Source organism: Sorex araneus, chromosome 3 (genome assembly GCF_027595985.1).
Source record: "Sorex araneus isolate mSorAra2 chromosome 3, mSorAra2.pri, whole genome shotgun sequence".
In the NCBI taxonomy this organism is placed as follows: Eukaryota; Metazoa; Chordata; class Mammalia; order Eulipotyphla; family Soricidae; genus Sorex; species Sorex araneus.
This window is the reverse complement of record NC_073304.1, coordinates 160,407,228-160,431,228: the sequence shown is the minus strand read 5'-3', so window position 1 is coordinate 160,431,228 and position 24,001 is coordinate 160,407,228. Positions and strand designations below refer to the sequence as shown.

At 60.7% G+C, this 24,001-nt stretch overlaps 2 protein-coding genes across 5 annotated transcripts in view; both read left to right on the top strand.

The window, feature by feature from the left end:
• The window catches only part of DCPS (decapping enzyme, scavenger), a 34,888-nt gene extending 32,206 nt beyond the window's left edge, over window positions 1–2,682 (top strand). Inside the window, exons 5-6 of the mRNA XM_004614153.2 lie at window positions 1,114–1,224; window positions 2,378–2,682. Coding sequence (XP_004614210.2) covers window positions 1,114–1,224; window positions 2,378–2,647 — 381 coding nt within the window. The 3' untranslated portion in view covers window positions 2,648–2,682. The remainder of the gene's footprint in view (window positions 1–1,113; window positions 1,225–2,377) is intronic.
• Window positions 2,683–11,187: 8,505 nt separating this feature from the next.
• Window positions 11,188–24,001, top strand: part of ST3GAL4 (ST3 beta-galactoside alpha-2,3-sialyltransferase 4) — a 32,064-nt gene continuing 19,250 nt past the window's right edge. For all 4 annotated transcript variants that reach the window (XM_055131675.1, XM_055131670.1, XM_055131674.1 and 1 more), the window contains exon 1: window positions 11,188–11,318. The gene's annotated coding sequence lies outside the window, so the exon portion shown is untranslated. The remainder of the gene's footprint in view (window positions 11,319–24,001) is intronic.

Below are 24,001 nucleotides of genomic sequence, written 5' to 3'. Positions count from 1 at the left end.
TAGGTGAATGGGGTCAGCCAGGCCGGGCTCAGGGACACAGGGCGAGGGGCCAGAGGATGAGGTCCTTTGCTTTCCGGTGCAGAGTATGGTTGCCTTTGGCGCTTTGCTTCATGGTCATCTTTCAGCCGGGCCTACTGTACTCTCGGGAGGGCTGGCAGGGAGATGGGGGTCCAGCAGAACTCCGGGTGTCCTCACTGTGCCTGACCCTGTGTCTGCCCTCTCCCGTCCCTCTCAGCCCCTCCGCACTCTCCCCACCAGGCGCCCTTTGTTTTCGTTTTCATTTTTGGTTTTGGGGCCACACCCAGTGATGCTCAGGGCTTACTCCTGGCTCTGCACTCAGGATCACTCCTGGTGTACTCGGGGAACTGTATGGGATGCTCGGGACTGAGCCTGGGTTGGCCATGTGCAAGGAAAGCGCCCTCCCCACTGTACTGTTGCTCCAGTCCCAGCCCAGTTTTTTTCTTGCCTCTGAGCCTTTGCTATCTCTGATCCTCCCCGCCAGGAGTAAGCCCTGAGCAGCACCAGCCATGACCTCAAACATAAGCAAAACAAAACAAGATCCAAGCTAGAGAGAAGAGAACACCACTTTAAAATCAATTGTAAGAAAAAAGGACTAGAGAGATGGTACAGTGGGCCGGGCACTGGCCTTGCATGCAGCTAATCAGGATTCAATCCCTGGTATCCCATGTGGTGCCCAGGACCCTGCCAGGAGTGACCCCTGAGCATAGAGCCAGGAGTAAACTCTGAGCATCACTAGGTGTAGCAAATAAAAAAATAACAAATAAACAAATAACAAAAAAAGTCATCAGAAAAAAATTAAAGAATCATAAAAGAGAGTCCACTTGCCACCCTGCACTGTGTCATTCCCGCAAGTTCATGTTGTCTGTTGGTGACCTGGGGACTGGGGGATGAGGAAACAGACCATGGGGGGATGAGGGGAAGGACCGACCACGGCGCTTTGTGGAACCCCCAGGAGGCCTCACACTCCCCTGGAGTCATCCTGACCCCCAGACTGGGCCCCGCCCCGGGGTGTCCGGGTGGAGGGTGGGGCCCCCAGCCTGGCCCGAGGTGGTGCCCGAAGCGCACTCCACTCTGCCCCCTGGGTCTTTGCAGCTCGATGACCTCTACTTGATCGCCATCTGCCACCGCCGGGGCATCAGGTCGCTGCGGGACCTCACGCCAGAGCACCTGCCGCTGCTCAGAAACATCCTCCAGCAGGGCCAGGTGAGCGCAGCCAAGGTGCCCATGCAGGTGGCACCACAGCAAGGGGGCCCTAGTGTCTCCCCCCGTCCTGCTCCTCTGTCCCCTTCCTCCCCGCCCCGCTCCCCCCTGCAGGCCCCCCGTGGCCCTGTCCTCAGTGGCCTTCTCTCCCCTCCCCTTCAGTGTGGTGCCCGTCCTGAACAAGGGGATACTCACCCAGGGGCGGGGGGCCAAGGGGGATGGGGAGAGTCTCAGGTTGTGTCATTTGGACCCGAGGTGGGGAGCGACCCCGTGTCCCTGGGCCCACAGCCTTCCTGACCCACACTCCGTGTGGGGGTCCTGAGATGCAGCAGGATGCTGCGGCTGTACCAGGGCCTGCCAATCCAGAGAGAGCCCCCGAGGGGGCCAGTAGGGGAGGACCGAGGCTAGCCTCCTCTCCCCACCCTGCCCACATCACCTCTCTGCTGGGCCCTTGTGGCGTGTCTTTCTGGGGACACAGCTGCCCAGGACAGGACAGCCGCTGCCCTGCCTTCCCCAGCAGTTACCTTGGCTTGTTCTGGAAGATTCTGGATGCCTGGGCTTGGTCTCTCTGACCTGCTGCCGAGTCCTGGGGTGCGCCTCAAAGGTAGAGCACCCTAACCTGTCTCCTCTTCCCCAGCTCCTCAGGGACACAGTGTCTGCTCGTGTCAGACTAGGCAGCCCAGGATGGGCAGTGAGCTCTCCCCTGTCCACCAGGAATCTGGTGGACTGGCCACACTATCCCGTTGTGGTTCCTGTAAGGGGCAGCACTGCCCACACCCCTCCTTCCCCTGCACCCAAAGTTTTTTTTTTCTTTTTGGTCACACCGAGCCATGCACAAGGGTTACTCCTGGCTCTTCACTCAGGAATTACTCCTGGTGGTACTCGGGGGACCATATGGGATGCAGGGAATTGAGCCCTACCTGCTGTGCTCCAGCCCCTCTGCACCCAACTTTAGCTCAGCCCCATCCACTCTCCTCATTCCCGAATCCCACTTGGTGCCACACCCCTTGACTGTTTCTTCAGGGCGCAGGCTCCAGGATGCACCCCCAGTCCTAGGGCTCTCGGGAGCCGGGGTCCACCAGATTTCCAGGCAGGTGCTGAAGGAGGGGTCCCTGGCTGCCGCGTGCCGGTCATGCTGTGTCCCTCCTCTCCCCAGGACGCCATCCTGCAGCGCTACCAGGTCCCGGCCGAGCGCCTGCGCGTGTACCTGCACTACCTGCCCTCCTACTACCACCTGCACGTGCACTTCACGGCCCTGGGCTTTGAGGCGCCGGGCACGGTGGTGGAGCGCGCCCACCTTCTGGCTCAGGTGGTGGAGAACCTGGAGCAGGAGCCCACCTACTACCAGCAGCGCACCCTCACCTTCGCCCTCAGGGCTGACGACCCCCTGCTCCGGCTCCTGCACGAGGCCCACGGCGGCAGCTGAACGGTCCCTGGAGCCGGTGGGGATCACGGGGAGTTGGGGGGGTGTGGGGGAGAGGGCGGGGGTTAGCACCCAGTGGCTGTTCTTGGTTTTATTTTGTTTTTTATAACACAAACCTTATTTTGTACCGACTCGTACCACGTGCGTGAATAAAATACTGGCCTCGTTTGGTGTGGACTGTCATCGGCGGGACACAGGCCGGGGGCTGGGTCAGTCTTGGACAAGGAGGAGGGCTTCGGGGTGTGGTGGGGAGCTGCCAGGGCTGCCTCCAAGGTTTCCCAGATCCAGCCTTGCCCCTTCCACCTGGCGCCAGAGACCCTCGGGCCCTTTCCGTGATTTTTAGGTCCACGTGTCCCATCCCGAAACAGCAAAAACAATCGGAGCCCAAGAGGTGATTCTACGGGAGTCTGTCGTGGAGTTGACCCCTGGCACTGAGCACCACTGGGCGTGGCCCCACAGTACCCCCCCCCCCAGCATCCAGACTTCCGAGGGCGCTCCTGTCACTCCTGAGCTCTGAGGTTCCCCTCCTCACTGTCGGGTGTCAGCCCTCCCAGGGAGCTTCTCGACAGCTGCAGGTGGGAGGGGTTGGGCCGGGATCCAGTGAGCAGCCCTGCCGGTGGCCTTCACCTCTTGTTATTTGTTCTGTAAGTCCCCGGCCTTGAACGATATTCCGGGCAGAAAGACAAAACACACCCCTGGGAGCAGCCAGAAGATCAAATACAAAACAGGGTGTCCAGGATAAGGCAGTTGGAGGCTCGTTCCAGAGACCCGAGGGCGCAGCGGGGGCTGGAGGCAGGGCCCGGTTACGAGAGAAGCCCAGGGGCCCGAGAGGCCTCCAGGAGGTGTGAGGCTTACCAGCTCATGCAGGGGGACCCCAGCACACAAGACACTGAGTTGCACATGGATGACAGGTGTGTCACACTGCAGGCTAGTCACCGGGGTGCCCCATAGCTGGGGTATCCCCAGGAAGGGGCATGTTCTACTGAGCACAGAGTGGCTCAGGGCAGCGTCCCCAGCCTGAGGTCTGGGGGGCAAGACCCTTCCCCCGTTGCCTGTCTGCTCCCCCCATGCACCAGGCAGGGTTCGATGCTGGAGCTGGATGGAGGCCGAAAGCTGCTCTCTTTTAAAAATTTTTTTTTCTTTTTTTGCTTTTTTTTTGGGGGGTCACACCCAGCAATGCTCAGGGGTTGCTCCTGGCTTTGCACTCAGGAATTACCCCTGGCGGTGCTTGGGGGACCATATGGGATGCTGGGGATCGAACCCGGGTCAGCCGCGTGCAAGGCAAACACCCTACCCACTGTGCTATCGCTCCAGCCCCTCTTAAAAATTTTTAAAATTTATTTTATATTTTTTGTTTTGGGGCCACACCCGGTGATGCTCGGCAGTTACTCTGGCTCTGCACTCCGAAATGCCTCCTGGCAGTGCTCAGGGGACCATATGGGATGCCGGGAATGGAGCCTGGGTTGGCGGTGTGCAAGGCAAACGCCCTCCCTGCTGTACTATCCCTCAGGCCCTGAGGAAGCCGTTCTCTTGAGCAGACTGTCACCCCATGACCCCGGGCAGCAGCATCCCCACCCCACACCTGCTGCTTCGTCCAGTGCTGGGTGGCCCAGCCCTGCTGCCCACCCTGCGTTTTTTTCCCTCTGAAGTGGCCTTTGAGGGGCTCTTGTTCTCCCATTGGGTGGGGGTAAGCGTCTGCTCTGGGCTCACTCCCGGCTCTGCTCAGGGGGGGCACGTGGTTCTGGAGATGACCCTGGCACCGCTGCCTGCCAAGCTTGTGTTCTGCCCATTGAGCTCCCTCTCTGGCCCTGACGATGCACTCATGAGCCAGGAACGGCCATAGCTCCGACCCCAGGGTAGTGGGACAGCTGGCCAGGTGCCTGGGGAGCAAATGAGGCGCCTTACAGGACGCTGCCTGGAAAGGGACCCTCCAGGACAAGCCAGCTAAGCCTCAGGGGGTCCCCACCGTGCTCAGTGGGCACAGAGACAGCCTCGGGCTTCCGGCAGGAAACCCCCCCCCCATGAGATACCCCCCATGAGATACGGTTTTGTAGGGTTTGAGCGTGGGGTGGGGTGGGGTGGTAGGAGTGGAGGAACAGGGGACAGCTGTCCCATGTGCTAGGCGAAAAGGTGACCCCAGCTTGTCTTTCAGGATCAGGAAAATCTAAAGGCAAAACAGACGGGACCCGAGTGATAGTACAGCAGGCAGGGCACTGGCCTTGCACGTGGCAGACCTGGGTTCAAATCCTGACTCCCCTTATGGTCTCTGAGCACCACCAGGAGTGAGTCCAGAGCACTCCCAGCTATGGCCCAACACCCCCCAGATAAAAGACAGTCTCAAGGGAACCGGGGAGTGAGGAGCACCTCCCCTCAGAGGCTGCCCGCCTAGGAGGCCAACTTTAGGGCAAGGCCGGAATCTTATCTGGCCCTGTGGGGCTGTGCTCATGCTGGACATGCAGGAAGACAGGCGGAGGGGGGACCCTGAGGGGACTCTCCTCAGCCCCCCTCCTCTCCAGCTCTGCCCTCCATCCCTGCATACACAGGCTCGCTTCTGTACTCCTTCCTGTCCCCTGCACCGTCACATCAGCAATGCTGGTGTGGGGCTGGGGCCGGAGGCAGAGTGGTCAGGGCGGTCGGAAGGGGAGACTTCCTGTGCTGCTCTGTAGTGCTGGGGGACAGAGAAGGGCTTATGCCTCCCCCACCCCCCGAGTCTGCCTTCACCGAGGAAGAGGGTCAGTTCTGTGCCCCATCATTGTCTCCCTGGGGGCCAGGTCCACTGCCTGCTCGTGGGCCATGGGCTGGGGTGACCCCGTGGAGGGGAGCAAGCAGGGAGCACATGCCCTAGGGAGTCCGGCCCGTGCCTGGAACAGGTGTCTGTCCCGCCCTGGGTGTTTCCCAGGAATCCCGGATCTACCCTCAAGACAGAAGCAGGCGGAATAAACCCCACAGCCCTTAGCCCTTCTAGGACTGACCAGTGGCAGGAGCAATGGCCCTCAGCCTGAAGACTGCCCCGTGCTCTCCACGCTGGAGGCGTGAACACAGCAGTCACCCTCCCACCCCAGCCCCAACTGGCCATTAACCCCCAGGTCTTTTCCCTGCTGGCTGGCTTGCAGGAGGAAGTGGACGGGGATATCGCTGCCTTCTGCCAAAGCTCCTCTCTGCCTCTGTCTCTGCCTGTCTCTGTTTCTGTCTCTCTGTCTCTCTGTCTCTGTCTCTGTCTCTGTCTGTCTGTCTGTCTGTCTGTCTGTCTCTCTCTCTCTCTCTCTCTCTGCCTCAAAGTTTTCCCCTGGAGCAAAACTGCTGGGTGCTTTATAAGTGTCAGTCGGCATTCCTTCCGGAAAGTAATCTCACAAAGAGCTGCTGCTGGAGAGGGGTGGAATACTGGCCCCCACCCCCACCCCAAACGGAGAGGAGAAACAATGACACACAAAGTAATAACTGGAAAAAGCTTCTCGTAACACTTTTGTATGGCAAACATGTCAATGTGTCCATTTGTTTTCTAAATAGGTTGACGCAGGTCCACCAGCTCTTTTGTAAGCCGAGGATTAAAGCTTTAATCCAAATGTCAGCGATGTACAAAAGACCATTTACAAGGAACTGTTCATAATCAATCAATTATAGTTGTAAAAGATATCTTTGCTTAGGGTCAAGGAGATGGTTCAGAGGACACATGCTGTGCATGCAGGAGCCTGGGTCCCCAGCACAGTAATGGTCCCCTGAGCACCACTGGGAGTGACCCCTGAGAACCTTGCATGGAGTGACCTCCTGGCCCACCAAGTGTGACCCCTATGAAATACATGTCTCTTAGCAAAGTAAAATAGTGAACAGCCCGTAATTATTCTCTTAACCTTATGGTGATGTGGATGATTTGAAATCCTGATAAATTGGAAAGTCACCATGTTTTAACTACTATATTAGAAAATAAGCATGAATTAGGGGCCAGAGCAACTGTACAGCGGGTAGGACGTTTGCCTTGCACGTGGTCAACCCAGGTTCAATCCCCAGCATCCCATATGGGTCCCCTGAGCACCACCAGGAGTAGAGCCAGGAGTAACCCCTCAGCGTCATTGGGCATGGCCCCAAAACAAAACAAAACAAAAGCATAAATGAAGTCAGCTTTGTTTTATTTGTCCTTGGTCTGGGAACCACACCTGGTGATTGCTCAGGACTTACTCCTGGCTGTGAATTCAGGGATTACTCCTGGCAGTACTCACGGGACTGTAGGGGGTGTCAGGGATTGAGCCTGGATTGACATGTGCAAGCATCCTACCTTGCTCTGCTATCTCTCCAACATGCCCCCCTTTTTTTTTGTAAAGGGGCCAGGAGGGTGTCATGGCAGAGCTTGGTTCAGGACAGAATGCTGTGCTCAGGGCCACAGTTAGTGGCGCTTAGGGCCAAGTGGTGCCTGGATGGAGCCCAGGGCCTTGCATGTGTCAGGGATGTGCTTTACTCCTAATTCTGTTTGAAGTGTTTTAATTCAATAAACAGATGTTGAACATTTCCTTTTTTTTTTGGTCACGCCCACCAGTACTCAGGGACGCTCTTGGCCCTGCACTCAGGGCTTGAGGAAGACCATATGTGGTGCTGGGGATTGAACCTGTGTCAGCTGCATGCCGGGCAAGCAACCCTACCTGCTGTATTATTGCTTCTGCCTCAACCTTCTTTCTCTCTCTCTCTCTCTCTCTCAACTCTTCTTTTAGTGTTTCCTTCCTCACTGTTATGAGATATCAGGGCTCACACCTGGTTGTGCAGGTGACACCAGGGACCATAGCAGTGGGGCTGAGGATGCTTCAGCATGGTGGGGAGGTGTTGGGGATTGAGCCCTCCGCCTCTGGCTTCATGCCTGCAGGCAGGCGCCCCTTTTACTGAATTACCCTACTTTTCATTTTCACACTATTTCTTTTCCCCATGCCCTACCCTACCTTTCTACAGACAATCTAGAGATTCGGGCTGGAGAGACCGTCCAGGGATGCAGTGGGGGGGGTGAGATGGCTGTCTTGCATCCTGCTAACCCCTAGTTTGGCCCTGGGGATTCACATGTGCACCACCAAATCCTGAGCCAGGAGTAAGTGCCCCAGCACCTCTGGATATAACCCCCAAACCGAAGTCATGAGCAAAAGGGTCTCCAGAACTAAAGGGTCTGGAGATGGGGCTGACGCCTGGGAGCTCACCGGAAGTGAGAAACTCTGGTGCTCATCACAGGCTTGCCGAGTGCCTTGAAAGAAGCCAGGGGAGCTGTGGGGACTTGTAGGGTGGAACATGGTGTCATGTTTGGGACCGGAAGCTATTTCTACAGGAGGTGATGCGTGGTTGGAGCACGAGCCAGTTTTCCCTTCAGGACTGTGGTGGAGAATGCAGGGCACGGCCAAGGGACCTTGGTTTGGGTTGTGGGCCACACCCAGCGGTCCTCTGTGCTCAAGGACCACTCCTGGCTGGCTGGGGGATCCAGGCGGTATTGGGGTCGGGAACCTCCCCCCCCACCTCCTGCCCACCACACACAAGGCAAGCAACCTAATAGCTGTACTATCTCTCTGGCCTCAGCCAGCACATTTCTCAGGGCTGTTCTCTGTGGGAGAGGCAGGGAGCCGAGGGCCCAGCACAGAACCAGCACCATAGGAAGCCAGTGGGATGGCGGGCCAAGTGACAGCTGAGCTCTGAAACCAGCGGCCATCCCAGTGCTGACCCCGAGGGATTTTTGTGGGCATAGTCATCCCTCAGGAAACGTCCGCTGCTATTTTCCAACTCTGAGAAGGACTGAGAAAAGGATGTAACTGGAGATATTCGGGCCAGACACAAAAAACAACTTCCTGATTGGGAGCTCCAAAGAAACCCGAGACCGGTGGGGCGGCATGGCAACAGGGAGGCTTCGTGGAAGAAAGGCCAGCTGCGAGTGCTCCGTGGTTAATTGATCGTGGCCCCCAAAGCAGGCCAGGGCGGCCCTCGGGCCTTCTCGGACGGCCTCCAGCCTTGGCGTTCCTGGAGTGCATTTCAGCCCGGGCCTGCGGGCAGCTTTCTCACACATCAGGGATGTCCCCTGCTATCGAGAACCCTGGGAACTGCTCCACTGCCTGGTCCAGCCATAGAAATCTGATAAAAATAGGAGCTGAAATCCCATCCTGGAAAGGGCTATTTTTAAAAGCGCGTGAGATGCGGGATTGGGTTGATTTCTTCCTCAAACGGCATCTCATCTCGCTGTGCCCTGCCGGGCAGGGACACTAAGGTGGCACATGCCAGGGACAGGAGCCAGAAGCCCAGGAGGCACATTTGTCAAATGCTTTCTCACCTCCTGCCCCACCCACAGCCTGCCCAGGAAGCGCCTCAGGCGACACTTCCTGCTGTGCAGCACCTGCCCGTCTGCCGGCTGCCAGCCTCTCTGCACCCCGACTCCCCCCGAACAGAGCTAAGCAGGGCTAGGAAGGCTGCAGGAAAGAAGAAGGGAGTCTCGGGTAGTGAGTCCCACCTCTGGAGGAACAGTGTCATCCCCCTGATTTTTTTTTTTCATTTTCTGGGGGGTGGCACACATCCAGCAATACGCAGAGGCTCTTTCTGGCTCTGTGCTCACAATCCTGGAGGTGCTCGGGAGCTATAGGTGGGCCAGGGATTCCGCCCAGGTCAGCTACTTGCCAGGCAAGTGCTTTTCTCACTGTCCTGTCTCTTCTGGCCCCATCACAGTGTCACCCATTCGGTCGCTCACAACGATCTGCTCAGGGGTCAAAGTGGGTGCAGTTGGTCTGGGAGAGGTTCCATGGCTCAGAAGTCAAGGAGCAAGTGGCCCAGTGTATAGCTCATGCCTCATCCCCGTAAAATCCAGGGTTATAATCCCAGCACCAGAGGGAAAAAAAAAATGACTCATCTAAGAAGCAAATAATTACTAAGTTCAGTTACTGAGTGTTTAACTTCAAGAGACACCAGAAGCACTTCCCCCCTGCCCTGTAGATGATAGGTTCTGGTCCGGCTATCTAAGCTGCGGTCTGTGTCCTTAAGACGCTGGCGGGAGAAGATCCTGTATGTTGTGGCCCGGGGAGGAGGCAGAATTGCAGTTTGCTTCTGAGCGCCCAGTAACCGGCTCGGGCTAAGCTGGGGAGGCTTAGCGCACAGGAGAAGGACCCAGCTTGCATAATAACAGAACAGACATGCCCACTCCCATTGCACCTGTACTTTCAGAGCAAATTTGTGCCCACTGCCTGATTGAATACCAACAAATGCCCTTTGAGTAAGCACAGTTATTTCCTTCCCCCCCACCCTTCCCTACTGAGAAAACTAAAGCAAAACTCCTAAGTGACGGAAGCAGAGGGGGAAACAGGTGCCAGCAGCGAAAGTCATCACATCGTTGAGAGCAAGAGCTACAGGCTTGCACATTGCAGATTCCGATGCTGTCAGAGGGCCCAGGTTTCCGGCTGCAGAGCTGGAGCCAGGACAAGAGAGTGCCTCTTCCTCTTGCCTTGCCCAGGTCAAATGCTTCAGTCTCTGGGTCTTTTCTGCAGCAGAGCCCCCGGTCGGAGTGTTGGACCGGCGCATGGCATGCACAGCCAAGATCTCATCAAACATCAGCCCGGTCATGCAGCATCACCACCGGAGTGCAGGGCCCATGCAGCGGGTGGGGATGTGGAATGGGGCAGGTCACTGGCCATAGAACTTGGAAGTGGCCAGAACTTTCCCAAGGTGCTCCCCAAGGCGCTCATGCATGACAAAGCTTCCTGGATTGTGTGTCTTCCACAGATAAGCCCCTGCGCCTTTGTTCCTCCCGTTCACACCTCACATTAGTCACACTCTGGCCCTCCACTTACTTCCTTGGACATGAGTTCATGGTCAGAGCTAAAGGGCCTGGGAGGGAGTTCCAGGGCTGTCCCATTCCTTGACACCCTGTCCCCACCGCCCCACATCCAAAGTGTCCCACGTCCAAAGTGTCCTAGGGTGACCCCTGGCCTGACCCCCTTCAGCTCAGGCAGCTGCCAGGTTGACTGGGAATGTGTGGGATGTGAGGGCCCAGGAAGCAGGGGAGGGCCCGCCAGGGTTCCCCTCTGGTACTGGGTGTTGGCGCCTCAGTAAGGAAGCGAAACCGCATTTCCCAACGTCAAGAGCGCTCTAGTAAAACAGGGGCGCCCAGGGTGCCCTTTGGCCGCTGCAGGTAGTGGTGAGGGCCAGGGAAGGTTCAGGTCTTGGTCCAGGCGGCCTGGCTGCACCCAATCGGGGCCTGTGCCCCCGGAGCCAGGCCCACCCTCTTGCCTGACTCAGTTTCCCCAGTGAGGGAAAGGCACCCCGCATGGGAGAGCAGAGAAGCCTTTGTTGGGGGCTCATTGTTCCCGGGGCGGGCGGGGGGGTAGACACAGAGGCTGCACCCCGCTGTCACAGCGCGCCGGGGCGCCCCGCGCAAGCCCTCCCCCATCACCCCCACCCCTGCGCGCCCCTCGCCACCCGGCTCCGCCCGGCGGCCGCGCCCAGCCCTTCCTCCCGCCGCCCGCCGCCCGCTCCCCGGAGCAGGCGCCCCGGCCGTGTGCGCAAGCGTGTCCGGCCCCGTCCCCGCCCCGCGAGCGGCCCGGCCCCCGCCTCCCGGCCGGCCACCGCGCCCGCCCGCAGCCGGCCCCGCGCCGCCACCGGGATCCGGCCGAGCGCAGCCGCCGCGCCCGCGCCTAGCGGATCGGAGCCGCGCGCCCGCCGCGCTCCACCCGCGCGGGTGAGTACGCGGGGCCCGGGGCCGGGGCGCGCCGCGGGGCCCCCGCTCCTGGCACCGGGCCCGCGCCACCGGCAGAGAGGAGGTGGTGGGCGCCGGCACGTGGGCGCCCGTGGGGCCGCGGCGGGGAGGGGGCGCACCCCGGGACCCCTTTGCCTGACCCGGTTTCCTCCCCCCCCCCCTCGGGAAGCCCAGCGTCCTGCTTCCCGGACGCTCCGCAAAGTTTGGAGCCCCCCTTCCACCCTTGCGCGGGCTGCCCAGCCCTTCAGCATCCTCCCAGCCTTGCGTGGTGTCTCCCGTCACCGCCCCGTCCAGTCCAGGGCCACCGGTGTGGGGAACCTGAGCGCTGGCTGGAGGGGACAGGCTCTGCCCAAGTACAGGAGTTACGAGGTCACCCGGCAGGGCGGTCGCTGGAGCCAGGGGTCTTGGGGCCTAGGCCACTGCGGCTGGTACCTAAGCGGCGGGGCGGTGGGCAGTGGGGAAGGATGGAGTTGTGGTGCAGGTGGGGTCCATCTGCTTCCACGAGAGCTAGCACAACCCGTGGGCCCAGCTGTGAGCTTTAGGGGTCCCCCAGGCCCTCTGGCAGGTCCGTGGAGACAGCCCCGCTGCCAGCAAGGTTGGTGGGCGCAGACCCTCCATTCCTTGTCTGGAGAGAAGGCTGGGCCTGGGCCTGGAAGCCTCATCTGTGTGTGATTGCTCCCACAGACCAGGTCTTAGGGCCTGACTCAGGGGGATACTCACTGGTGGGGGTGTGGGTGTAGGCAGTGTTGGGGTGCGAGGCTGTGCCCGTCTGACCTCATGGCCACCCACAGACTGGCACTTCCCCAGGCTTCCTGGGAAAGCCTTGTGGCCCCACAGAAGCAGGGAGCCAAGATCAGGCGGGCTCACCCTGGGGCGTGAGTTGTCCCCCAGGACCCAGTGTCCTGTGGCCGGCTCCCGAGCTGCCCGGAGGGCCCCGAGGAGTGCGTGAAGGTTAAGTGCTCAGAAATGTGCCGGCACGGAGAGGAGGTGTGTTTGTTGGCTGGGCACCGTCTTCCCGCCGCTCTCGCTCACCCGCGCTGCCTCAGAATTCCAAGGTGGCTGCCTGGAGGGTGCCAGCCGCTTGGGGCTCAGAAGTAAGTGTGTGTCCTTGTGGAATTTTTTGGCCCATGCTGGGAGCTGGCCTAGGAGCCCCTCACCTGTTCGCTGCTCTTGTCTCTCCACACCCCAGCCCCGTGCCCACCCCTCCCATTGGGGTAGGGGGCAGCTGGAGGCCAGCCTATGGAGCATTGGGGCTGGCACCCCAGCCCTGTGGTTGGGTGCAGTGTGAGGGGGTCAGGCGAGCCTGGGAATGGGGCACTGCCTCCAGAGCACAGGGACCCCCTTCTCTGCAGGCGGAGGGACAGGCTGCAGAATCCCGCGGCTTCTTCTGGGCCACCCCACTTCTCCTCCAGGGTGACTCACTCCCCGCTCTCAAATGAGGGTCCTGGCTGGGCCCCACTATGCTCCCAGTGCCTTTGAACTTAGAGTCTAGTTTTCTGGATAGAATTGAAAGTCTGTTTCTTTCTGGAGTTGTTACAGATTCTGGAGAGCCAGCCCTCCCTCCCTCCCGACCCCCACCCGCAGCCAAAACTGGGCCCCTCTTTCTGGGCTTCATGTAATCTGGCATCATCTTGTGCTTATTTTTATTTATTTTGGGTTTTGAGTCACACTTGGCAGTGCTCAGGGGACCATGTGGTGCCAGGAGTCGAACCCAGGGCCCCCCACCCCCACCCCTTGCATGCAAAGCTACCCTTCAGCCCTTCGCCTTCTTCCCCAGCCCTGCTGTCTGCACGCTCCGTCTCCAGCCTAGCTGGCATCTGCCCTGAGCTGGCCGACACGGACGCTGGGAGTCACATTCTAGGGGGCTGCCACAGAGCGCCTGTTCCTCTGAGCTGTGAGCCGTGAGCTCACAGTTTGTACCCCAGGGTTGGGGCAGGACCCCTCGCCGTCAGACTGATGACAGCATGCTTCCAGCCATCCCACGGAGCACCCTGCTTCATGTGGACCCCCCCCCCCGCCTCCTGAATGGAAATCCCCAAACCAGTGTCCCCGAGCCGCAGGACAGCCTGCAGACGGTGCTCAGGGCAGCTTCCTGAGAGAGAGCCCGGCCTGTGAGGGGCGACTGGGACGGCGTCCAGGCCCGGCCTCTCCCTCCTCACCTCCTGACTCTCACCGCCCGCGCTGAGCTACTGCTGTCCCTGCAGCGTCTGGGGCCTTGATCTGAGGGTTGGGTAGACTGGAGGAAGTGGCTGGGGCAGGCAGCTTTGGGGGGCCAGTGTCATTGGCTTCTTCACAGAGGTGCTCGCTGATGATTTTCACCGTGCTCAAGAGGTCTGGAGGCTGCTGGGTGCATGGCTGAGAGCACCCCTGAGCTCTCGTGTTTGTGTGTGTGTGTGTGTGTGTGTGTGTGTGTGTGCGAGCACGTGCGTGTGTGTGAGACAGAGACAGAGACAGAGAGACAGAAAAGTGCCCCAAAGTAGATTCAAGTGGGAACAGCAGCCAGTAGCCCCTGAGCCCCCAGGTGCTGCTCAGAGCTGCCCCTTCTCCGCGGGGGGCCTGGCGTGGGTTGCATTTCAGAGTGGGGACTGCACTGGGGCAGGGCTGTAGACATCTGGGCCCTGGAACACCTCCAGCCCCCGCCAGCTGTCCCCCAGAGATAACATGGTGGTGCCCAGGCAGCCAGGCCTGGCCTCTGCTCATGCCCTGGCCTAGAGGTGCAGGGCTCTGCTGCCCGTGGGGGGGCTGGGCAGGGAGGTGGGCCGCAGGGGTGTTAAGTGAGCCACTGGCATGGGGAAGGGTACTGGAAGGGGACAGTTCCGAGGCCTGAGGAAGAGCAGTGGAAGAGGAATGGCTGAGCTTGGGGGCCTGGGGCTCCAGCGTCCGGCCTTGCAAGGATGGTGGCCGTAAGACAAGGGCAGGGCCAGTGGGCTGGGCCTGTGTGACCTTGTTTTCATCACGGACCCCGGCCCTGGTCCCCTGGGTGCAGCTCTCAAGGGTGGCAGGACACTCAGACCTCACCCACCCGCGGCACTTCCGGGCCTACAAATCAAACTGGACTTAGCAAAGAACGGCCGTAGGTAGTGTCCACGGCTCTGACGCTTGTCCAGAGCTGGCCCGGTGCAGTGAAAAAGATGCCTTCTCTCACCGCTGACTCCTTCCCTCCGCCGTCGCTGGCGCCTCATCAGCCGTTCCCTGAAGCTCGCCCTTGAGAGATAGGAGGGCCAGTGGGAGGAGAGAAGACCTGGCCAAGGTCACGTGGAGGGGGCCGCTCAGCTGCAGGACCCGGACCTGCTTCCAGCCCAGAGCTTCTCAGCCCGCTCTGCTGGGGACCGGCTCCAAGACCCCAGGTTTGCTCCAGGCCACAGTGTGAGGGGGGCTCCCGATTTCCAGCTTGGGAGCCCCGAGTGCTGCCCTAAGCCCCATCTGACTCTTCACTCTCCCTAGGGTTGGGGTCCCGTCCGTCACCAGCTCCCACCAGCTCCCACCGCCACCCTTCTCCCGGCAGTAATTGCTTCCCTCTGTCTGCCCTTCCTGCACAGCCCCCTCCATGGCTGTGAGACCCCATCCTGGAGCCAGGGTGTCCTGTGCGGAAGGGGAGGGGGTGCCCATCGGTGTCCAGGCAGCGGACGGTGTTGCAGCAGCACTTGGCCCCTGGCAGGAGTGACTTTGCTGCCGACCCCCCCATCCTGTTCTGGCTGAGGGGCTGTGGGCTCCTCAGCGATCCCCTCTCTCAAGGGGGTGCGGGGCTTGTCTCTGTGTCCTCCAGGAGGCTCTGGTGTGGAGGAGGGAGGCCTGCCCGGGAGGGACAGGCAGGAGGGACACGGGACCAGCGGGACAGGGACAGTCGCCAAGGCCAAGGGGACCAGGGAGCTCAAGGCAGCCAGCAGCCAGCTCAGAGCGACTGGCCTGGAGCCCGCGAGGGCGAGGGACTTCCTGCTGTGCTCAGGGCCCCTCAGGACAGCCCATGCAGTGGCTGGGACCCGGCCGGGGTGGGGGTGGGGGTGGGGGGCGGGCTGCTGTCCAGAGATTTGGGGGGTACACCTCTTTTTCTTTTTTGGGGGGCCACACTCAGCAATGCTCAGGAGTTACTCTTGACTCTGGAATTACTCAGGAATTACTTCTGACCGTGCTCCGTGGACCATATGGGATGCTGAGGAGGATCGAACCCTGGTCAGCCGTGTGCAAGGCAAACGCCCTCCCCACACTGTACTATAGCTCTGGCCTCTGGGAGCGCACTTCTTTCTGCAAGGAGCTGGAGAGGGGCAAGTTCCTTCAGCCAAAGATGTCTGTACAGATCTTTGGCATGGTCAGGGATCTTCAAGGATTTATTTATTCTATTATTGATCAGTTTTGAGACACGAGAGTTCCAGTGTACAGCGTCGGCATCCTGCCCGCTTCTCCACCAGAGCCTCGTGGCACAGTCTGGGGCTGCGCAAACTTTTTTTCTCTTTTGCACAACCCCTTTGCATCCGAGAAGTTTCTAGGAGTCCCCAAGTTTATCAAAAGAGGCCACAGAGATGGTACAGTGGGTAGGTGCTCGCCCTGCCTGCTGCGGACCCAGGTTCAGCCCCTGGCACTGCGTGGTCACTCAGCCCCACCCGGAGTCACCCCCGAGAGCAGAGCCAAAAGCAAGCCCTGCACGCTGCCAGGTTGGCCCCAGGACAGCAGTCACATACAAATGAAAAAGATCGCCTAACCAGACAGTCACTGATAACAAATCACAAATTGATCTTCGCCTTCTCCCCCCACTTCACTCACATTCGGGCCCAGGACCTCTGGATCCACATTCCAGGCAGCGAGGGTCCAGGGTCCAGTCTTGTCAGTAACACGTGCGCAGTGCTTCTTTGTTTGCAGAATGGGCATAGCTTCGCGTTTTCTTTTCTTTTGGGGGTAAGGGTGCGCCCAGGGAGGCTGGAAGTCTTGGGAGGTCCTGGCAGTGCTCAGGCAGCACGGAAGGACCCCCAGGTGTGCTGGGGTGTGAATCAGGGTCTCCTGCTGTGAGGCTGAGCTCCCGCCCTTGGAACTCCATCTAGGCCCTCGGAACTTTCCAAGCTGAGGGGCCGGGCTTTGCGTACCCTCATTTCTAGGGCGGAGGAGGAAGAGTTCTCTTGCATCTGGGAGTGTTGATGCTGGGGACACCCCTGGGCGGTGTGGATAGGTAGAGTGTCCCGAGGAAGGCACGTCCCCACTGCATCCACACCAGGATCAACTCTGGTCACCCCTGCCCGCTGAACCTGCTAAGCAGGGATGAGGTCACCCCCTGTCCCTGTCACCAACCTTCCCTCCTCATTTGGGGTTCCTGGAAAGGAAGCCCTTCCTCAAGGATGCCGCAGGCTTGACACCTTCACTGTACTTCTGGGTGTTTGGGGGTCGTGCCTGGTAGTGCTAGGGGGCCTTGTGGGTGGGGGGAGTCACTCTCAGCAATACTCAGGGCACCTGGGGATCAAGGCAGGAGCCTTAACCCCTGGCCTTCTCTCTACCTTCCCTCCATTTCACTTCTATCTGAACAACATTCTTTTCCTTTTGTTTTGCTTTTTGGGTCACACCCACTGATGCTCAGGGATTATTCCTGGCTCTGCACCCAGGAATTACTTCTGACGGTGCTTGGGGGACCATATGGGATGCCCGGGATTGAACCTGGATCAGCCACGTGCAAGGCAAACGCCCTACCCGCTGTATTATCACTCCGGCCCCAAACGACATTTTTTTTTTTCAAGTAAGGGGTTTCCAGGCCATGCTCAGATCTGGGGGTCTCCCTGCGACTCTGAGACGCCAGGTCAGGAACCCCTGGGACGCCGTGCTGTTCAGTGTGAGTGCTGCGGGGGATCGAACTCAGGGCCCGGACCATGCAAGGCCCAAGCTTTACTCCTGCATATCGTCTCCGGTGTCCAGGTTCCTTCAGGCCCTTCTCTCCCCTTTGTTCCCCTGTGAGATGGTTCTCACTGTGCCAGCGTCTCCCCCGTTGTCCCCTGCTCTCGGGTGCCCTTGACAGTCACCTTTCTCAGTCCAGACCTGCCTCTGCTCTCCACAGGCTCCCGCCCCCAGCCCTGAGTTCGACTCCCGGCCACCTGTGCCCCCTCTCTCCGCGGGCCTCTGTGCTGGAGGGAGCCCGGAATACACACAGGCACAGACTGGCCGATGTGTCTGCAGACAGGGGCAGCTAGACGCTTCCCCATCCCCGCTGGGGTGAGTGAGGGACTCAGACGCCCCCGGCAAGGTGAGCTGGAGCCTTTCCTGGGCTCCAGGGGCCTTACCGTGGGGCTTGGCCCTGCTGCCTCCTCTCTGCTGCTGCCAGGCCAGCACCCCCCCGCCCAGTCTCTGTGACCTGGGTGAGGCCAGCTTCTCCCCCCTCAGCCTGGGATCGTGCTGCACCAGCAGTGGTGTGAGAGTGGGTGCTGGGAAGTCTGTTGGCCAAGGTCACTGCAGTGCAGGCACCAGCCGGGGAGGGACACGGGGCTGGTGACTCTTTCCTGTCTGAGACAGCTTTCTTAGCATCACCTGCCTTCCCGCCCCTCCCCTGCCGTGCCCAGGGGGCTGTTTCCTTAGTGTCTTTGTTCAGACCCTGGTGGCTCTGGGCCAGGAGGGGGGCTGTGGGCAGGGCGTGGGGCCTGACCTTCAGGCTGGGGTCCCTCTCTCTGCCTTCTCCCCTTCTCCATCCCTTTGTATGTTCTCCCAGCTCCTCTCTCCTCCTTTCCCCAAACTTTTACTCCTCCCTTTTCCTCCTGGCAATTGCCATCCCTTTCCTCCTGTTTGTCACCTGACCCCCGTCACCACCCCCTTCCAGGCCACACAGAGTCCCCAACTTGTCCTGGCAGTGGCAACTGTCTGCGGGTGTTCAGGGTTGGACCTGGAACCCCCATCGTTGGGGGCTGTGAGATTTCGCAGATGGGGGAGGGGAAGGGCTGGGCGTCAAACAGCATGTGTGGGTCTCACGCATGGCCCCTGAGGTCCTCTCCTCAGCCTGACTCAAACCTGTTTATTTCTGTGCAGGGGCTGGGAGGGGTAGGGGGGTGGGAAAGAGGAGGCGGGGTGTGAGACTTGGCCCCCTCTGCTGGGCATGCCCTTTACAGTCCACCTAGGCATCCCACCTAGGGGTGGGGTGTTAGAGCCAAGAGGCTCTCCTGGCTATCGGGCTTAGGGAGGGAGGGCACATCGCCAGAGTGGGGGTCCTGCCTCCCACCCCCACCCCTTGTGACCATCTTCCTGAGCAGGTGGGTGGGATTTGGTGCTGGGGTTGGCCGGGGAGGTATGTGTGAGGTCCCGGGTTCGATACCCAGCAGCTGGTCTGTGATGCTTTTCTGGTCTTCACCGTCTGCTCCCTCCCTCCGCTCCCCAGAGCCAAGTCTTTCCCCAAGATGGTCTGAGGGGCGAGGGGGTGGACCCTGTGTGTGGCGGTGTGTACATGCACACTCGGCCATGCACGTCGGCACCAGGACAGCCAGCCCGCAGGTGTGTGGCTGAGGGGCTGGGGTGCGCCCTGTGGGTGTGTCTCCACCCCGCTTCTGGACCTGCCCCGGCTTCGTGCTGGCCTTTGTTCCGTCTGTGGGCCAGCTGCTCCCTGCTGTGGCCCACGTGGTCGTGACGGATCCCGGGGCCCCCCCTTCACTGGAGCCAGAGTTTGCCCCCGTGCGGGGGCTTCCTGCCCTGCGTCTCAGCCCGGCTGAGGAGGAGGGAATGGGGAACAGCTGTGTTGGCCCGTTCCGGCTCCGTATGGATTTGGTTTGACAACAAAGCTCCCTCTGTGTGTTCGCGGGTCCCTTACGTAACAGGGTGGGGGCGGCCGCAGGAGGTGGAGATGGGGACAGTGAGACACCAGGGTGGCAGGGCGGGAAAGGGTCCTGGGGAGAGGGGGCCAGGGAGAGGCTGGCTGGGCAGGGTCAGGGGTTGGGCTGTGGAGGGTCCATTTCTCTCCCTGCCTCGGGCTGCTGTGCTGTGTCCCTTGGGGGGGGGACGCAGGAGGCCACCTGGTCAAGGATGAGACTTGTGAGGACCCCTTTGGCCCCCACGGAGACCCTGGCATTGAGGCTGTGCCGGGCGGGTCTCATTCCTTTGGCAGGCGCTGGCCTGCCCCCAGGAGCCCCCTCGGTGATTTTCGGGGAGCACCCTAACTGCGCCTCTCCTTGGCCCCTCCGAGGTCCTCCCCACTATTGTCTGTGGGATGCCCCTTCTGGAGCCCGGGGGCCCTGTGCCCAGCCCGCTGCTCCTTCACTGCCCTCACTGCCCACAGTCTTTGGGAGCATTTACTCCCGGAGCGGCTGGGGCCGTGGGCTCGGGCGGCCGGATGAACTGTCCCGTCGGGTGCTGTGCTCCTGGGCTGGGGTGGACAGGTCCCTGGTGGTCTCGGCTTTCTCAGCATCTGCCTCTCTTTCTGAAACCTCCTTGTGACACTGGCTTTTCTGGGAAGGGCCCTGGGTTACGCGTACCCTCGTTGCACTGCCTGGATCAAGAGGGCCTTGGGGTGGGCACCGGAGGATTTTGTCGCAGAATGGCAGGGACTGCTGACCACTCAGTCCCTGGTGCCCTTATTGAGGAGTGGCCACAACCTGGGGTCCTGGCTTCCAGCCTCTCACTGTAGCCTCTCTGAGATGTAGAACCCTGGGCCCAAGCCCTGTGCGGAGGCCAGTGAGCCGGGTAGGCGCTGACCGGCCAAACCAGCCCTGGCCCCGGGCTGCCTGGCTCGCCGCCTGCTGCCTCCCTCCCCTGGGTCTGGTTGCTGGGATAATCCTGAGAGCTCGGGGCTGGCATACGGGCCTTGGATGCTTTCAGATGTGTGTGTGGGGTGATGGCCGGTGTGTGTGTGTGTATGCGTGTGTGTGTATGCGTGTGTGTGTGTGACACTGCCACTCTGGCTGGCATACGGGCCTTGGATGCTTTCAAATGTGTGTGGGGGGGATGGCCGGTGTGTGTGTGTGTGTGTGTGTGTGTGTGTGTGTGTGTGTGTGTGTGTGTGTGTGTGTGTGTGAGTGTGTATGTGAGACACTGCCACCCTGGCCAGGGGCAGAGGCCAGGAGGGAGGCGAGCAACACCCCACAGCTCTACTGCCCCCAGGACCTCTGCAAGTCCCTTCTTTCCTCCCCGCTGCTTTCCTGCACCCCCACTGTCACCCCGACACCCCTCCCTCCTAGTTCTCGTGCGGGGCAGGGCTGGACTCCCTGCGCGCCGGGCCTGGCCAGCAGAGCGCACGGCCCCACACTCCCTTCCTGCAACTTTCTAGCCCCAGCTCCCCAGGGCCGGCCCCGCCCCGCCCTCGCAGCCCTCTCCCAGCTCCGGGCTCCCTGGCAATGACTCCAGGGACCGCCGCTGACAAACAAACTGCGGCCAGCAGCCTGGGGTGGCAAGAGCCTGCGGCTGGAGGGCAGCCCTGAGGGATGGGGGAAGAGAGCGAGCTGGCCGACGGGGCTCCGCAGGCCCCAGACACTGTATGTTGGGCGAGGCGAGGCGGGCGGGGACGGGGTGCGAGGAGGGTGCGGGCAGGGCACAGCCCGTGCCGCTAGACGGTGGTGCTTGCTGGGAGCAGGGATGAGCGTTCAAGCCCTCCTCAGTGCTTCCAAAGTGGCCACCAGGGGCCGAGGGGCCTGAGGAGGGGTTCAGGGTGCACCCTCTGGGCGGTCTGGGACAGACACAGCAGCCTTGGGCCAAGGTGGCCCGGCCCCGCTCTGCCCAGGACCCTGTCCCCCGGAGCTGCTTCTGTCGGGCAAGGGGCCTCTGCCGCTGCTGGCAGTGCCTGGGGGACTGCGTCCCTGCTCTGGGCCAGTAGCGGCTCCCAGAAAAGTTGTTCCGATGCTCAGCTGTCCCCGGCCACCAGGCTGCCAGCACGGAGCCTCCTGGCGCTGACTCAGACAGTACCCCAGCCCTCCTAGCCCCCTCGGGAGTGCCCTCTGCACCCGCCCTGAATCCACCCTGTTTCCCCAGTACCCCTGGGCGGGCTCTACTGAGGGAGGAATGTGGGGTGCGGCCGGTCCCCAAGCCTGGGCAGTTTCCCTGCTGCTCTGAGGGGGCCATCCTGAGCCAGCCAGGTTGGTGACCCCATTTCCAGGCCGTGCCACCTGATCCCCATTCCCGTGGGGAGCCTGGCATGAACCCCTGCACCCCCCTGCAGTGAAGAGCCGAGTGTTGGGGTGTGGGGAGTTCAGGGGTCAGGCCGGCCGGGGACCGGGCGTGGGTGAGGTGGTGCCGCCCTGGGAGGAACTTCTTCCATGTGGGCTTCCTCCTGACCTTCTCCTCCTGGTCCGGCTCCTCCCCGTGGCCACTGCCTCACCTGCCAGTCGCCTCTGCCGGGCCAGGGCAGGACTGTTGGCTCAGCAGCAGCATGTTCTATGCATCTGTGTGGTCCCAGCGAACACGGAGAACAGTGAGTGTGGCTCTGGTTTGAGAGTGGGTTGGCGCGGTGGTTCCTGCTTGGCTGCAAGGGGCAGCCCTGGGGTGGGGGTGACCCGCCCGAGGTCCTTCCAGCTGCCAGGAGCTGGAAGGGAGAAGTTGTGGGCTCCCAACACCCTCCAGCACCTGCTCTTACCCGCCTACCAGGTGTCCCCAACCAGGACCCACCTGTGACCTCAACCATGCACCCCAAATTTGATGTTTCTAGGGGACCTTAGAGGGTGGGTTTCCTGGGGGCAGCTGAATCGTCACCTTTAATCCCGGGTATCTCCCTCTGGGCCCCGTTCCCTTCCCGGCTCACCCGCGTGGAGAGGCTGACTCTTCTGGATAAGGTACTTGCCTTGCACGCTGCCAACCAGGGTTCGATTCTCAGCACCACAATGGGTCCCCTGAGCTCTAGAGCCAGGAGTCAGCCCTGAGTGGCACCACGTGTGGCTCCAGAATGACAGTAATAGTGATGATGATGAAGGAGAGTGAGTTTGTGCTCAGCAGCCCCAGAGCGGCACTGGGCAGAAATGGGGCTGCTGCTTGTGTGGGTGACCTCCAGGGGTGACCCGGAGCCCCTTTGCATGGCCACATGGGCTCCCTGGGGCCTCCCGCACATCCCCGTCATGCTGACTTGCTTCTGTTCCTCCCAGCTCTGTTCCTCCTGGCTCTGCTCCTAGTCTGGATCCTTCCACCTGCCTTCCATCTTCGCCATCTTCCTCTTAGGGGTGGTAACGGCAGCCCCCCGCTCTCTCTGCTCCCTGTCCTGTGCTCTCCCGGAACCGGGGCCGAGTCTCATTCTTCTGTTGTCTCCCTCCCCGCCCCCCATCTCCAGGAGCGTGGTTTCTGTTCCCTGCTGGGACAGTGCCGAGGCCCTGCCCACCTGACCAGCCACCCGGTGTCCCGGGGCCTCGGACAGGTGACCCTCTGAGGAGCTGATGCTAACTCCTTGTGCTCACAGCACCCCGGGGCCAGCCCAAGGCTTATCACTTAGATAAACTAGCCTTCCCAGATAACTGGGTTTATGAGGATTTGTGTCAGCAGTGGATCGAGAGTGATAGGCACAGGTGCACAGAGCCTGCCAGTCAAAAGGACATCCTTATGTGCCCAGAGGAAACGGAGCTCATAAAGATCAGCAGGATGGGGCAGGCCATATTCATCCAGATCTTTGCACCGGATGTCTTGTGTGTTTTTTCCCTTGGAGCTATAGGGCTGTACCTGGTGCTCAGAGGTCAGTGCTCAGAGGTCACTTCTGGAGCTGCTTGAGGGGGTAGGGGGGGTATATCCAGATATCCAGTTCTAGATATGGAACCAGGTTGGCCACGTGCATGGCAATCTCCTTAACCTCTGAACTCTCTCTCCAGCCCTGCTCTGGGCTGTTCTGGATGCAGTGGGGGAGAGGATGGTTCAGTGGCTCTGTTCTGGGCACCGTGGCTGCCACTTCCCCAGAGCCACCTTCTCTGCAGAGATGAAGTACACGGGCAAGTCATACACGAGCAGGGGGACGCTGAGTGCCCGGCCCTGAGGATCCCCAGACCTGCTGTGCCCCAGGACCCTCTCCTGCCTTTTCCTATCCATGCAGGGCAACCAGCGTCGTGACAGGTCAGAGTGATGGATGGCAACGGGCATTCAGGTGTGTCTGGGAGCTCCTGTTGGCAGCCGCTATGTCTCTGGGACATGACTCACGCGCCCAGCACTCCCCCAACCCCTGACTGGCTCTGCCGGTCAGGGAGGGAGCTACCCTGCCCAAACCCCTTTGCCCTCTTCCTCCTAACCTCTTGGCAAGACTTTTTTTTTTTTTTTTTGCTTTTTTGGGTCACACCCAGAGATGCACAGGAGTTACTCCTGGCTCTGCACTCAGGAATTACTCCTGGCGGTGCTCAGGGAACCGTATGGGATGCTGGGAATCGAACCCGCATTGGCTGCATGCAAGGCAAACGCCCTACCCGCTGTGCTCCAGCCCCTTGGTAAGACTTTTGCCAAAAGTACATCCCACTCAGCCACTGTGCAAGCAAAGCAGACCAGGGCGATGGCTTCAAGGGCTGAGTTCAGATTTGACCTGCAGTTTCCATTCTTGGCATCACGTGGTCCCCCCAGCACCCCTGGGAGCACCCCCTGCACCCAGAGCCAGGAGTAACCCCTGGATACCACCAGGAGGGGTCAGAACCCACCACCCCCTTCCAATAATAAAGGGGCAAAATGTGCAAGAGCGCTGGGATGTTCTGCTTCTTCTGAGCTTCTTGTCCCTGGCGGAAGAGCTGTGTCTCCAGGGAGAGCCCAGGCGGAGGGTGACGCCCCTCTCT